This window comes from Cimex lectularius, unplaced genomic scaffold, assembly GCF_000648675.2.
Source record: "Cimex lectularius strain Harlan isolate CLEC.00 unplaced genomic scaffold, Clec_2.1 scaffold50, whole genome shotgun sequence".
In the NCBI taxonomy this organism is placed as follows: domain Eukaryota; kingdom Metazoa; phylum Arthropoda; class Insecta; order Hemiptera; family Cimicidae; genus Cimex; species Cimex lectularius.
Window position 1 is genome coordinate 998,565 of NW_019392716.1, and position 13,297 is coordinate 1,011,861.

At 33.8% G+C, this 13,297-nt stretch overlaps 2 protein-coding genes across 2 annotated transcripts; one reads left to right on the top strand and one right to left on the bottom strand.

The window, feature by feature from the left end:
• Window positions 1-1,018: 1,018 nt before the first annotated feature.
• On the top strand, window positions 1,019-4,513 carry LOC106664176 (B-cell CLL/lymphoma 7 protein family member B-A). Its single transcript, XM_014389630.2, has 4 exons — window positions 1,019-1,446; window positions 3,893-3,968; window positions 4,042-4,156; window positions 4,230-4,513. Exons 1-4 carry the CDS (start codon window positions 1,355-1,357, stop codon window positions 4,346-4,348), a joined length of 402 nt encoding a protein of 133 aa, XP_014245116.1. The 5' UTR covers window positions 1,019-1,354; the 3' UTR covers window positions 4,349-4,513.
• Window positions 4,514-4,616: 103 nt separating this feature from the next.
• On the bottom strand, window positions 4,617-13,074 carry LOC106664370 (cilia- and flagella-associated protein 65-like). Its single transcript, XM_014390051.2, has 21 exons — window positions 12,833-13,074; window positions 12,568-12,775; window positions 9,943-10,208; window positions 9,759-9,874; window positions 9,481-9,656; window positions 9,238-9,426; window positions 9,009-9,183; window positions 8,813-8,951; window positions 8,612-8,754; window positions 8,311-8,554; window positions 8,041-8,235; window positions 7,641-7,870; window positions 7,308-7,578; window positions 6,983-7,240; window positions 6,728-6,895; window positions 5,917-6,185; window positions 5,575-5,848; window positions 5,257-5,483; window positions 5,136-5,195; window positions 4,875-5,077; window positions 4,617-4,807 (listed from the first exon to the last, which is right to left on the bottom strand). Exons 1-21 carry the CDS (start codon window positions 12,935-12,937, stop codon window positions 4,650-4,652), a joined length of 4,074 nt encoding a protein of 1,357 aa, XP_014245537.1. The 5' UTR covers window positions 12,938-13,074; the 3' UTR covers window positions 4,617-4,649.
• Between the last annotated feature and the right edge of the window lie 223 nt (window positions 13,075-13,297).

Consider the following 13,297-nt stretch of genomic DNA (forward strand, 5'->3'; position numbering starts at 1 on the left):
CTTAAATAGAATGGGGCTCTCTAAATTGTCAGTAAGTCTAAGTGAGTTTTTGTCGATAGTTTACTGATAACCCCAGATTTGGAAGAACAGAATTTGGACATCAAGGAATTTGAACTCCAATTTTATTCAAGATATTATACTCCTAACACCTCAGTTTAGCTTAGTCTTGTTGTAATTCGAGCTCTAGGTATTTTGTATCCTCTTCTAAAAGTCCAACTTATTTATGGCCTGTCTATAGCTGAACGTAACTAGTTTAGTATTAATCTCCCAGCATGATCTCCAATCATTACTGTTGTAGATCAGTTTTTGCAACTCCTTTTATGCATTTTACACCTAGCATCACATTGTTGTTAGCAAAATACGCTTGTACAATGTGGTTTGCTGACAAAAGGTTGTTGGTAAAATAAGACAGAGAAAAGGCCCAATGGTACTTCTTTGAGAAAGGCTGATTGGCCATAAATTTGTACAGATAAATACAGAATACATCTTAAGATTTTTTCTGTATGAAATTTTAAATATGGAATGAGGAATGATTGATCAGCATGAGATCACCGATTCACCGACCAACAGCCAGCAAGCATCAAGATATTGAACTACCTGGTATTTACACCAGCCCTAGTCTAAAACTAAAGTTTTTTTACTTTGTGATTGACTGTAACCTTTGTAATTATGGATGATTAAAAGTATATTCTGTATTCCTTTCTAAACACACCACTGATGATGGCGAAAACTAACGTGTCTGACAGATGAAAATGATTGGAAACCAGACATGAGGAATCTTACAAACACAGACACAGACACACACACACGCGCGCGCGCACCAGGTCTAAAAGTAAATTGTTTGACTAAATTTTGCTAATTTGAATAAAAGATGTTTGTTAATCGATGTAGGCAATGGATGACCGATGAATGCCGAATAAGTTCTTTTTTCATTTGGTGCGTACTGCACGAGGTTCTCAAGTATATCATCTCTTGTTCGGAAATATATAATAATAATAGAAAATTACATAATAGAAAAAATGTAATTATCGTTTGTAAGTAATCGATAGCGGCGTTTATTGCTTTTCATCGTTAGGATTACCTCCCCGCTTTGTAGTTGATACTTTCCAGTTTCCAAGCTGAAAGTTGTTGTCCGGTTGACGGTCCGTCTGGTTTCGTGTTGTCTTGAGCCGAAAGCCGATACGCTTTGCTTCCGCCCATTTCAGAAGCGGTGGAGGTTTGAGACTTTGAGTTGGAAGCGGTTTTGGATTTGCGTTTGTCCCCAGAAGAGTTTCGCGTTGTTCGGAGGCGAAAAAGGCCATCTCGGCTGATCTACGGCGCGGCGTCCGCTTGTGAAACTTAAGCCCGCCTGAGGATGATGTCCAGATCTGTGAGGGCCGAGACGAGGAGCAGGGCCAAAGATGATATCAAAAGGGTCATGCAAGTCGTCGACAAAGTCAGGAGATGGTAAGTTAAAAAAAAAGATGATTTTGTGACCTAATCCTAAATAATATTTTTCCTTATATAAAAGAAAAATAAACTTTTGTTGATATAATCTATATAAATATTTCTATATAAGAACAATTGATGATTTTATCACTTGTTCATCAACATTTTAGCTTGCCTACAACAGAAAGGTTTGTGTCAATCATCACAGTTTTAACTTATATAAAAGAAAAATGGATAGTTTTGTGAAATAATCACTTTGATTTTAATTTAAGACAAACCATGATGACCTATTCCCCCTTCAAAAAAATAGGTAAAATGGCTATATTTTGGACTAAATTATCAATATATTAACCTAAAAACAGATGGTTTTGTGACACAATCATCAATATTTTAACTTATTTTTAAAGAAAAATTGATGATTTGGTGATATAATCATCATGATTATTGGTTAATTGAGAGAAGTGACCATTGTAATTGAATCATCAATACTTAACTTCATCCATACAGCAATTTTTTCGTTCTATGTAATGAAAACCTAATAATTTTTCAATTAAATTATCATAATTAAATTTATATTTAGAGTAAAATTGACAATTTTTTTTACCTAATCAATATTTTTCCTTTCTTATGTACAAAAAAAAACTTTTTGGTGACATAATAATAATCAATATAAATACTTTTATATAAGAACAATTGATGATTTTATCACTTGTTCATCAAGATTTACAACAGAATCACTCAGTTTACCTACAACAGAAAGTTCATAAAGTTTTGTGACATAATCATCACTATTTTAACTTGTATAAAAGAAAAATGTATCATTTTGTGAAATAATCACTTTGATTTTAATTTATGACAAACCATGATGATTTGTTACCTATGCCCCATCAAAAAAAAAAAAAAAAAAAAAAAAGTTTATAAAATATTTTCTTTATTGTGCCAACGTTTCGATCTTTATTGAGATCATCTTCAGGGTCTGGAATTTATAAACATTGTTTAAATTATACAGATACATTTCAAATGTGAAAATGAATTTATACAATGAGGTACACAATATAGAAATTTAGATTTAATCGAAGTATTTGTACTCATTCAAAGTGTGCGTTTTCTGTGTGATGTATTTCACTAGCACTCTCAACTTGACACACAACAGTGACACATCTACACAGAAAACAAACACAACAAGTACAAATACTTTGATTAAACCTAAATATTGTGTACAACATTGAATAAATTCATATTCATATGTATTTGTATAATTTAAACAATGTTCTGAAGGCTCTGAAGATGATCTAAATAAAGATCGAAACATTGGCACGATAAAGAAAATGTTTTTCTTATGCCTACGTCACACCAGACCGCATTTCACGATCTCAAAATAATCCAATATTTAACGAAAAATTGATGATTTGGTGATATAATCATCATGATTATTGGCTAGTGGAAAGGTAAAGTGACCATTGTAACTGAGTCGTCAATACTTTAGTTTACACCCAAACAGAAACAAGATGATTTTAGCTTTATTTAATGAAAACCTAAAACATTGATTATCATGTTGAAATTTATATATTGAGTAAAATTGACAATTTTGTTGCCTAAAATGCTTTTCCATATAATCAGCAAATTGAAAGAAAAATGGCAAAGTATTTACATAAAGAATGTGTAGAGATTAGTGACAGTTAATCGATAGTTATTCAGATATCGTGAGATGCATATGAATATGGGATTCTATGAACAAATTTCAACTACATACGGACACGCAGCTAAAAGTATTACACCCGACCGCATCTCACGATATCTGAATAACTACATAAAGAATGTATTTTTTTAATTTTTTTTTTTTAGTGAAGTTGTTATAATTTGTTATAATTAATAAACTTGCCCACGATCTAAGACTAATTGTTCTGTAAACACCACACTGAACCTTAAGAAAATATTTCATAATTTGAAGTCGTGAGGAGCGGTCAGGAATAAAGTATTTTAGAAAAATGCCTTTTTAATTTTTTTGCTGACATTTTGACCATTATTCGGGTCATCTTCAGAGCCTGGGTGAATTACAAAAGTTAAGTAGTTTGGAACAAATACAATACAGATGTAAGTATAAATTTTGAACCAAGTATTTCATATTCACATAAAGTATGGTGCTATTCTTGTGGTGCCATAATAGTTTTGGGTGAAATGTGAAAATTTTGCTAGTTTTATATGATTGGGAAAGGGTGGGGGACGCGGTAAATTACCTACTTTCTGTGAGTATGAAATACTTGTACCAAATTTATATTTACATTTGGATTGTAAGGTCGGAACGTTAAAAAAAAAGTGTTTTTATAAAATACTTCATTCCTGACTGCTCCTCATGATTTCAACAAAGTATAATAATTATATAATAATAAGTATAATAATAATGCCAAATGACATTTTTTATTTTATAGGAAAAATATATTTAAAAAAATGTTTGTATTAACAGGGAGAAAAAATGGGTCACCATTGGAGAAACCACCATGAAGATTTACAAATGGGTACCAATTTTGTCTAATGAACAAGTAAGAAGATGCTTTATTTAGTTTTTTTATTCATCATCTGTATTGTGAAATATATATTTTTATTTCTTTAAAGGGGCTATTTCAAAAAAAGAAAGTCAAAGATCATGGCAACAAGGAAAATTTTTCTGCTAAAAGGGCGATTGAAACATCTAATTCGAACTTTGCCATAACTGAAGATTCTAATACATGTTAGTTATTATATTTACCGTCATACTTAACAAAATATAAAATAAAATTCTCATTGTTTTAATTTTCTTTAAGGCTTCTCAATAGTCAGTGATTCTCAGGGTCCTTCAGATTTCTCAACGCAATTAGGCTTCTCAGAAGATTCTAATTCGCAAAGCAGCGAGCCTGTTACAAAGCGCATGAAAACAGACTAGTAAAGAAATGTTCAGATTGTACTTTCACAAAACAAAAAAACAAATAAAACCAAAAAATCATGCATGACCCTCTACGATAAACTATGTTGATAAACTAAACCTGTAAATCAAATTGTATTATAATTGTATTTTATAAATATATTGTATTATTTGCCTTTATGCTTATTCTAGGTATTTGTATCTTCCTGTTTGTTTTTATGATTCACAAAATGAATATAGAATCTGGTTTTCTTATTAAGCAGTTTGTTTAGTTATTAATTAAAAGAAATTGTATTCAAATTAAAAATTATTTATTAAACATCTAGAAAGGGCCATAATAATCGCCATGTTGCATGTCTTTTGCATTAAGGAAACCAGAATATTCTCTAATAGCAGCCATCGAAACTGACATAGAAGGGCTTTTGGTAAGATCTGCAGTTGGTCCAGACATCGCTGGGTTTACATCATGGAAAATGAGGTCTAAAGAGAACAGACAGAGTAAAAAAACCCCGCTGAATATAGAATCATTGCTGAATTGTAGTATTACCTTTGTAGTAAGTATTATTTAAAGGTAATTTCTTTGCTCTTTTCATTTGCTTTGTTGTCACCTCATCATGAGCCGGAATGCCCTCCAATGAAAATAAACTTAAAAAGTTTTTGTAAAGGATGTTGCATATGACTGACGCCATGTTGGTACTCTGAAGCACCGGTTCTAATAACTCTTCTGAATATTTGTCTATTTCGTAGTATCTAGAATGAATTATTGGATTTAGCAATAAGAATAAACCTTGAATGTTGGAGTTCTTACTTTAAAACTCTTGGATTTTTCTGAACAGCAGCCAAGAAATTACCTTGCTTGAAAACATCACTGAATTGAAAGGTATTAATATTTGTTTAAACAAAAAACTTTGATTCTCTATTTTTATTACCTGAGTGCTCTAATGAGAATCTGCATCAGAATTTTACTTTCGTCTTCTTCTATTTGCAGTTCTTCCAATGAATCAAATGTGTCTAGCCGCCGGCTGGGAAACAGCTTATGTTGCACATCAAGCGATGGAAACATCAAATCCTGCAGTTCTCCGCTGTATATGAAAATGCTGATACCGATACAAAGGTAAGTGTTCAAAGGAGCAGCTCCGGTTTTCAGGCCAATACGCTAAATTTAAATATACATACAATAAAAAATCAATTTAATTAAACAAACAACTAAAAGTTAGGTCACGTCATGTAAAATGTCATGAACTCACCGGGTTATGGTAGTGTGTGACATTGTTGATCTCCCCTTCATTGCAGATTGTAAAACAAGCATCGAATGTACGAGATAATTTACCCAAATACTTTTTCTTGTCGTAGTACCTTTTAGTGTCCTTAAGATTTCTAAGGATACACTCGATCGCTATGTTTGACCTGCAAGGAAATCTTAAACTTCTCACTAGAAGATGGCATGCGATCAATTGCCCTGGAGCTAACGTCCCGTGGTTTGGGTGAACGGAAAGATGAACGATTCCCCATACCAATGTCCTTGAATAGTAAAAAAATATATATAAAAAACAAAACAATCAACGACTTAATTCACATTTTATACAGACCTGCGCCAATCGTATTCCAAATGATCTGATGTGTTGTTCTTCAAGAAGAAAACCGTCTTGGTAAAAGAATGCGTCGGCATCGGATCCAAATTGATATGGCTGACTGAAAGTTCAGCTTGGAGGAAATTCTCATCTGGGAATAAGTTTGTTACTGGCATCTGCTTGCTCAGTGTTATAGACTGTCCAGTCTCACTTTCGATACGGCCTTTTCCTTTTAATGTAACTGAAAGTGATACGTCACGTTCAGATGTGTGAATTAACAGCGTAGCCTGAAAATAAAATGTATTAAATTTAATAAAATGATAGAAATCACAACTTTTTCAGGCACTAAATTTTTCATTTCAACCAAGACCATATAAAAAGAAAAATTAATTGAAAGAAGTAATTTGGTCAATCACACTAAACATAATGGATTTAATAAACTTTAAATTGATATTTAAAATGGAAATTATCTTTTTAGTATGACTATATGCTTTTTAATTTTGGTCGTTTCTGGTCAGATTTGGTCCGCCCATTGTCATTATTTGTGTGACAGGTTTGTTTTCGCTTTTTGGCTTCAGTGCTGGGTCTTGAAAACTGTGAAAAGCTGTAATGGGGCAAACCAAAACAGGTCTGACAGACCAAAGATCAATCAACCAAATAGATTCGTCATCACAGACTTCCTGGCAGGGCTAATTTGTAGAAAATATGCTCTATGCTGCTCTATCAAATTTAACATAATACGTATTGTACGCTCAAATGGCAGATTTGCTTATTTATATTTAAATCGTCTTAAATGACCTTTTGTTCATCCAGTTATGAACAGACTCACTTTATATAATATTAACTCATAAGGGCGGAACATAATAAGGAGCGGATGTCGGCTAACAGCCAAAACCTTTGCATCTGGGTTGAAAACTTTAAAAATTACATTTTCACCCTCTGCCCATTCACAGTTGTAAGCTATGTCTTTTTGAGAGTTGTTGTATAACCAAATAATCTGTTTAAAAAAAAATAAACACATGTTAAATAACATTTTATAAAATTTATAGTTAATTTTTTTTAATATTGCTTGTTATTCACAGACCTGGGCGTAAAGATTTGAATCTCCAATGTACACCGGATCCAGAGTTATGTGAAAATCTCTTTGCGGTCCAGGAGAAAACAAATCAAGACTAGCTTTGTCCGGTTTCATCAAAATCCGTCTTTGAATGAAAAAAGTGAAAGTACTTGTTAGTTCTGGACAGTTCACTTTGGCAGGTTTGATGTTCCACATTACCCTAAAGTAGTTTTGAACGTTGTAGTTATACTTTGCCTTTAACTCGACTATCGTTTCGCTGCAAGGCTGAAACCACAAAAAAAACTGATGTTAAAAAGAAAAAAGCTGGTAACAACAAACGAGTGAACTTCACATTGATCAATTTGCTGAAAGTTATTGAAGAAAATTCTTGAGGATGGTTGCACGTCTTGTAAGAGAATTTAGACCCCTTTCTTTGCGCCACCCGGTCATCGTTGCACTCACAAGATTTGATATAGCCGACCTCTAAGTGAGTTGGAACAGGGCTGATATTTTTGATAAGCATCTGCACTACAAAGAATGGCGTTTCGTTCGAGTCTTCAGGAAACTTCATGTACGCCTTTTGGTCTCGATGTAGATAAGCCTTTGACAATTGCTCGTTCAGCCTAAAAATGTAAATTTATTTGAAACAAAGCATAAAATACCAACAAAAAACATCTTTACATACTTGTTTATCATCAGCATAGACCACACTTCGATTTTTGGCAAGCATTTACACATCGTCTTGTACCGAATATCCATGATCCTCAGCATTGGGAATGTACAGCAGAAGTCCAGGGCCAAAAGGAATATCTGCTCCCCAGTGCTTTTGACGTTGAATTCTTGTGAAGTGTATATCGTGTACACTATCTTGAGCGTCTGCAAGCCAACGTAGTCACCTCTGCAGCGCACAGTTACCTGAAATGCCAAGCTGTTAAGAATAGCCATTGGTCTATGTTGGCCAATAAACATAACAAGCATATTTTAGTTTTTCTTCCTAATTTATCTACTATACTTGTATTGTATAATGCTTTAAAATTACTTTAAATTTACAGCTAAGCTATGATTTTTATTTATTTATTTTTTACCATTATTGAGTCATGAGGAGCCAGTACGATGTTGTTGGGAATGAATTCTGTAAGTCCTGCATGGGATCCAATGGCTCTTGGAAGGCATTCCAGTAATACGCAACTTGTGCTTCTGCTATTGTTAATAAGTTTGAATCTTTCCTCTCCGTACATCGTCTTCAATACATCATCGATAAGCAAATAATCCGGTAGACACTGTAAAAGATCAGTTTAATCTTAATCCACTATAAATTTAGAAAGAATAAGACCAAGTCAATTGTCTATATTTACAGTTATGTCTGCTTTTTCGCTCAAACCGATTAAATACAAGATTGTTTCAGTCCTTGCTTCTTTTCTCGGGTCTGGATAGTCTCTGTTCCACAGTTCAATCTCTACAGAGACAGTGCATTGAAATTGGCCAAGTTCCGTCGGACGAAATGTGAAATCCATCAATTGTTCTTCCCCCGGTCCAATTGTATGAATATCTTTGTTGTATAAGAATGTGTTCGGAAGTTTATTTTCTTTACATCTGTACCTGAAATTGATTTTTCTAGACAAAAACCAGTTTTTAAACGTTTTAAACTTAACGTACTTGAGGTGTAAGCAAGTTGGATTTTTTATGGGTATACAGCGTGTGTTTTCCACTTTTAACTGAGTGATTGGGAAAACAATATCTTTATCTTTTCCAACCTTTAAGAATGGCTTTTCAACAGTTCCACAAAACTGAAGAGGGATCTGAAATTAAAATTTTATTAATTATACTTAATAATTAACATCATAAGTAGAAACTCACCGTATGTACAAGATTTAATAATAATGTCCAATTTTCAAGACATGGCTCATCCGTTTTATCTCCGGGAAACATTTGCACTATAAAAATTTGCGTCTCTTCCAACATTATCCCTTTCCTGGGCTTCACGACAAATTGAGAACTGTAAATTAAAAAAAAAATTAAATTTGATTTTAAAACTGCACCTTTTAAGCTTTACATGATTTTCTTGTCCGTGGGATACACTTTGAACTGAATAGGTAGATCGTTTGTCTTCTGGATCATAAAAGATGTGTAAGTCGGTACCCCAGGGATTGTCGTCGGTACGACAACTTTACGTTTGTTAATATTAATAAAAGGCTCCCAGCTGCAGCTATTTGGAGGAAAAGAGTTACCTGAAAGAACGATATAATAAAACAATTATGAAATGGTTTTTGACAATTGTGTACCTATAAGATTGACTGTTAATGGAAGAGGGACTATAAATTCAAACCCGCTTCCCCACAAAATCGATCCGTGTAGTTCAGCCGAATAAAGCATTTCTGGATGTTTGGGCTTAAATTCAACACTAAAGGTGAATTTCCCTGTCCTTTGCAGTAAAGCATGTTTTGGCTTTATTGAAAATATACCTGCTTGATCTATGGAAACAAACTTGGTTAAATTGCGCTTTGCGGTTCAATTGTAAACAGTACCAGTGTCCCAGACTATTTGCACTTCAGTATATAGATAACTTGTTATTTGAAGATCTTGTAATTTGTTGGTTTCATTTCCATCAAGCCATACGCATCCAAGATCAAGATATCTATGACTTAAAGTTATCAAAGGTTTACTCTCTGGTGCTGTTTTCTTCGCTATATCATTCACATATCTATGTATAAAAAATAAAATACTTAAATATTCAAACCACTTTAAATTTATCAATTCTGAAGTATAGTGAAATTAGAGTAAGTGTATACTTGTTAAATTTTACCTGCAGTACATAGTTGGAAATGCTGGAAATGGCTGTGCGTAAGTTATGAAATTTTTTAAGTTCGTTTTGATTTGTTTTTTTACGTGCAAGCATGAAATTTCAATCATCAACGGCTCCTTTGAAATAAAGGCAATTCATAAAACAAAATATTTTCTTTAAATTAAGTTTTTCTTTTTAACATTACATGCATTGAAAGCAGACAGAACATCCATCGAAAGTACAGGCCATATCTCCTTGGCGTGAAAGTGACTACAAATTTTAAAACTTCGCCGCCACGAATAACACCCCTTGATGGCTGAAATACTATTTCACTTTGGTTGCCATCGTAATCCCACATGAAAGTTTCTAAACATTTTGATGTATTTTTCATTTCTATTAAATAACTCCGTACAGGGAAGCTGTCGTATGTGAAGAAGGTGAGCTTTTTCGGCTTTAATTCAACTGTAGGACCTGATGAAACATTGATATTGTTTTACTAAAAAATATTTACACAATCTTAATGATTATAAGAGAGTGGACATGTAAGAAAGAATAAGTAATAAGAAAAATGATGAAGACTTGTGGGAAATAAATGAAAGTTTATTGGCTAAGAGCCATGGACAGAACATTTGCAAACAAGAAAATGTAAATTTATGGCAAACACTGTTGTTCTTTTTTTGTAGAATTAATCAAACAAATAAGGTAAATTTATGTTTTAATTTTCATTTATTTTTAAATGAATACTAATTTGTTTTGTAAAGGTGCATGGTTTTTGTCTGCTGACATGGTAAATTTGTAGAAATGGACTATTTCATCCATCATATTTACTGAGTGAGAGACTTGAGGATGAATGAATTGTGAAGAATAAATTTTTTATTGTAAATACAATATTCAACAATTAAGAAAAATTATCTTTAGACTAGTCATTCTTTTCTTTACATCAAACTAGTACAATAATAACTAATGATTATGCTTGTTATAACCAACATATCTGAGCATCATGGGGTAATAAAAATGACCCCTACTGCTGCCCTGGAAGTCCATTACATCTCTTTATCCAGGGAGAAGCCATAGCCACTATTCATAGGCTAATGCAGGGCTCCAAAAGCATAACAAAAAGCAACTAAGTTTCAAGCAGATGGGTTCTGGGGATACTTGTTGATACCATGATCCATAAATTCAAAAAAATTGGCAAAAAAAAATTTACTTATTAAAAAAACATAGATGAGAAAGGGAGAAGAGATCCCAGTTAATGCTGACTATATCTGATACACAGATTGCTCCAAAACTGAGCAAGGGTCAGGAGCATTTTTCTGCAAATAAACCAAGAACTAGAATTTATATAAGCCTTGGGTAATATGCGCCACTGTCATTCAAGCAGATACTGTGACTATTTAACACTGAGCTAAAGATATTAAAAGGCAGACCAGGAGAAAGTCATCCCAGTCAATGCCAAACAGTATGCAGATGGCTCCAAAACCAAATATAGGCCAGGAATTGGTATTTATGGAAATAAACCAAGAACTAGTTTTCTTGGACAGCCAGGTAGTGCTAAGGGCAATTACTGCAATGGTGGCTAAGTCCAGAGACATTTGGGGTTGCATGCCCTATCAGAGATTGGGGAAAACAACAAAACTATGTCTGGTATCAAGGCATACAGTGTGGCCGATAAATTGGCCAAGGAAAATTTGATGAGGATATCAATTAGCCCTGAACTCTTTTGTATCATAGCAAACTTAAAAAAACATGGATTCTTCAGACAATGGAGTAAAAGTAAGTCCTCCGATCAATGGGAATATAGCCCAGGATAGAAGCATATGAAAAATTTCATCAAAGGACAATCGTAGAAACTAGAGGGATAAAAGAGGTGAACACAAGGCCTTCTGCACATTGACCTTAATAACACAACAACCTGATATCTTGGGCGCCAGGACATACAAGAATTTTGAGTAACAAAAAAACAGACACACTATCCAATCACTCAAAGGAGACTGTAATACTGTATACAGGCTCTGAACCTATACTTGGGATAACAAAAACAAATACAGAATCCTCCATCACAGAATGGATCAAAAAACAAAAAGAAAAGAGGATAAACTCTAGGGCGCTAGACATAGTAAACTTAAGCTAAAACAATTCATTAAGAGTGGCAAACTCGCTGCTAACCTAAAGAGGGCTAAACTCAGAGGAGAGATAGGACTATTCCCTGGCATCTGAGAAAACTACTTCACAGCATGACCACATTTGTAGGATATGCAAGGAGGACGAAGAAACAGCCACCCATATCATATGCAAATGTCAAGCAACGGCTCAATGGAGACATAACCTAGGATACAAAAAAGACTCAGGGAATGAAATTATAGCAGCGACAGTCAAAGACCTGATACTTCTGAGAAGAAGGATTGAGTTGATGATTGAACTGAAGTACTCCATTGACTAACCAGAATGAGTACTGTGTATAGATGGGAATGTATTTATTTGTGCAATTGTATTGTAGATGCTAGTTTTAGGCTAAATTTTGCATACATTGGGGCTGAAATAATTTAGCTGTTGAAAGCCCTGGAGCCTAGGTTGGGAAAGGACGATTTTCTGAGCATTTGGTTCGAGGGCAACTAACAACCAAGCTGCATTACTGTGTAGGTAAACTTCCCTCAGGTGTAGACCCTAGGGTGAACACTTCTGGGTCAATAACACACATCAGTGATATAATAAAAATGGTTTAAAATCTGGCATGTTTGACTTTTCCATTAAAGACTTGAGACTTATAAAAGTTTATAATATAATTAACAACAAATAATTTGCTTAAAATATAACTATATTTATGCATTACCTGTTGTTGCTCCTTGTAGGCATAATGCTTCTTGTGCATTTTCTTCGACACCGAACAAATACTGATATGCGGTATAAATGTGATGCGGCAGTATTGGAGCAAAAGTGATAATGTACGTGTTTTCACTTTCATCCTCAGGCTTGGTCGATTTAATCGTTATGTAGACATCATTCAGCGGGTGAACAATGAGGTTTCCAACAAACGGAAGCTAAAGGGAAACCCCATTGAAAAAGATTGCTTGTTTAAAACGCAAAAGGAGACTCACTTTGAAACGTGATTTGACTTTCACTTTCCTCGTGTATATACAGCCCGGTATGACAGTGCCGAAGTCGACCTTTCTGTATTGGACAATGTTTTCATTTGTTGACATTTTTTAGGCACCACCCTAGTTCAACAATGTATAAAAAAAGTCTATTTAACAAGTTTCTAATGGAGAATTCCAGTGATTCATATGTTTGCAAATTGTAACATGTGCTTTTAACTTAGCTAAGCTTTAAAATGCTTCAATATAGATCCAATTTTGAGAAAAAAATCATTTCCTTATAAATGTATTTTTATGTTTTAGGTAGAAGGAGTCAAGACTGGCCACTATCGTTTCTGCCAATTTTGAAACTTCAACCACAAAGGAAGAGCCTATCAAACTTATTATTCCACTTCGCTGTCAAACCACTATGACTCTAAAACTAGAGTTTAAAAAAAATATCTTCTGTCTGTCACTTGTAATGATTCT

Excerpts from the sequence above, each read along its gene's own strand:
- LOC106664176 (XM_014389630.2), top strand. The coding sequence starts at position 1,355 with ATGATGTCCAGATCTGTGAGGGCCGAGACGAGGAGCAGGGCCAAAGAT. Across the intron at positions 3,969-4,041 it reads CAATTTTGTCTAATGAACAA|GGGCTATTTCAAAAAAAGAA; the intron begins GTAAGAAGATGC and ends ATTTCTTTAAAG. Across the intron at positions 4,157-4,229 it reads AACTGAAGATTCTAATACAT|GCTTCTCAATAGTCAGTGAT; the intron begins GTTAGTTATTAT and ends ATTTTCTTTAAG.
- LOC106664370 (XM_014390051.2), bottom strand. The coding sequence starts at position 12,937 with ATGTCAACAAATGAAAACATTGTCCAATACAGAAAGGTCGACTTCGGC. Across the intron at positions 5,484-5,574 it reads TCACACACTACCATAACCCG|CGTATTGGCCTGAAAACCGG; the intron begins GTGAGTTCATGA and ends ATTTAAATTTAG. Across the intron at positions 5,196-5,256 it reads ATTCTCATTAGAGCACTCAG|TGATGTTTTCAAGCAAGGTA; the intron begins GTAATAAAAATA and ends CTTTCAATTCAG.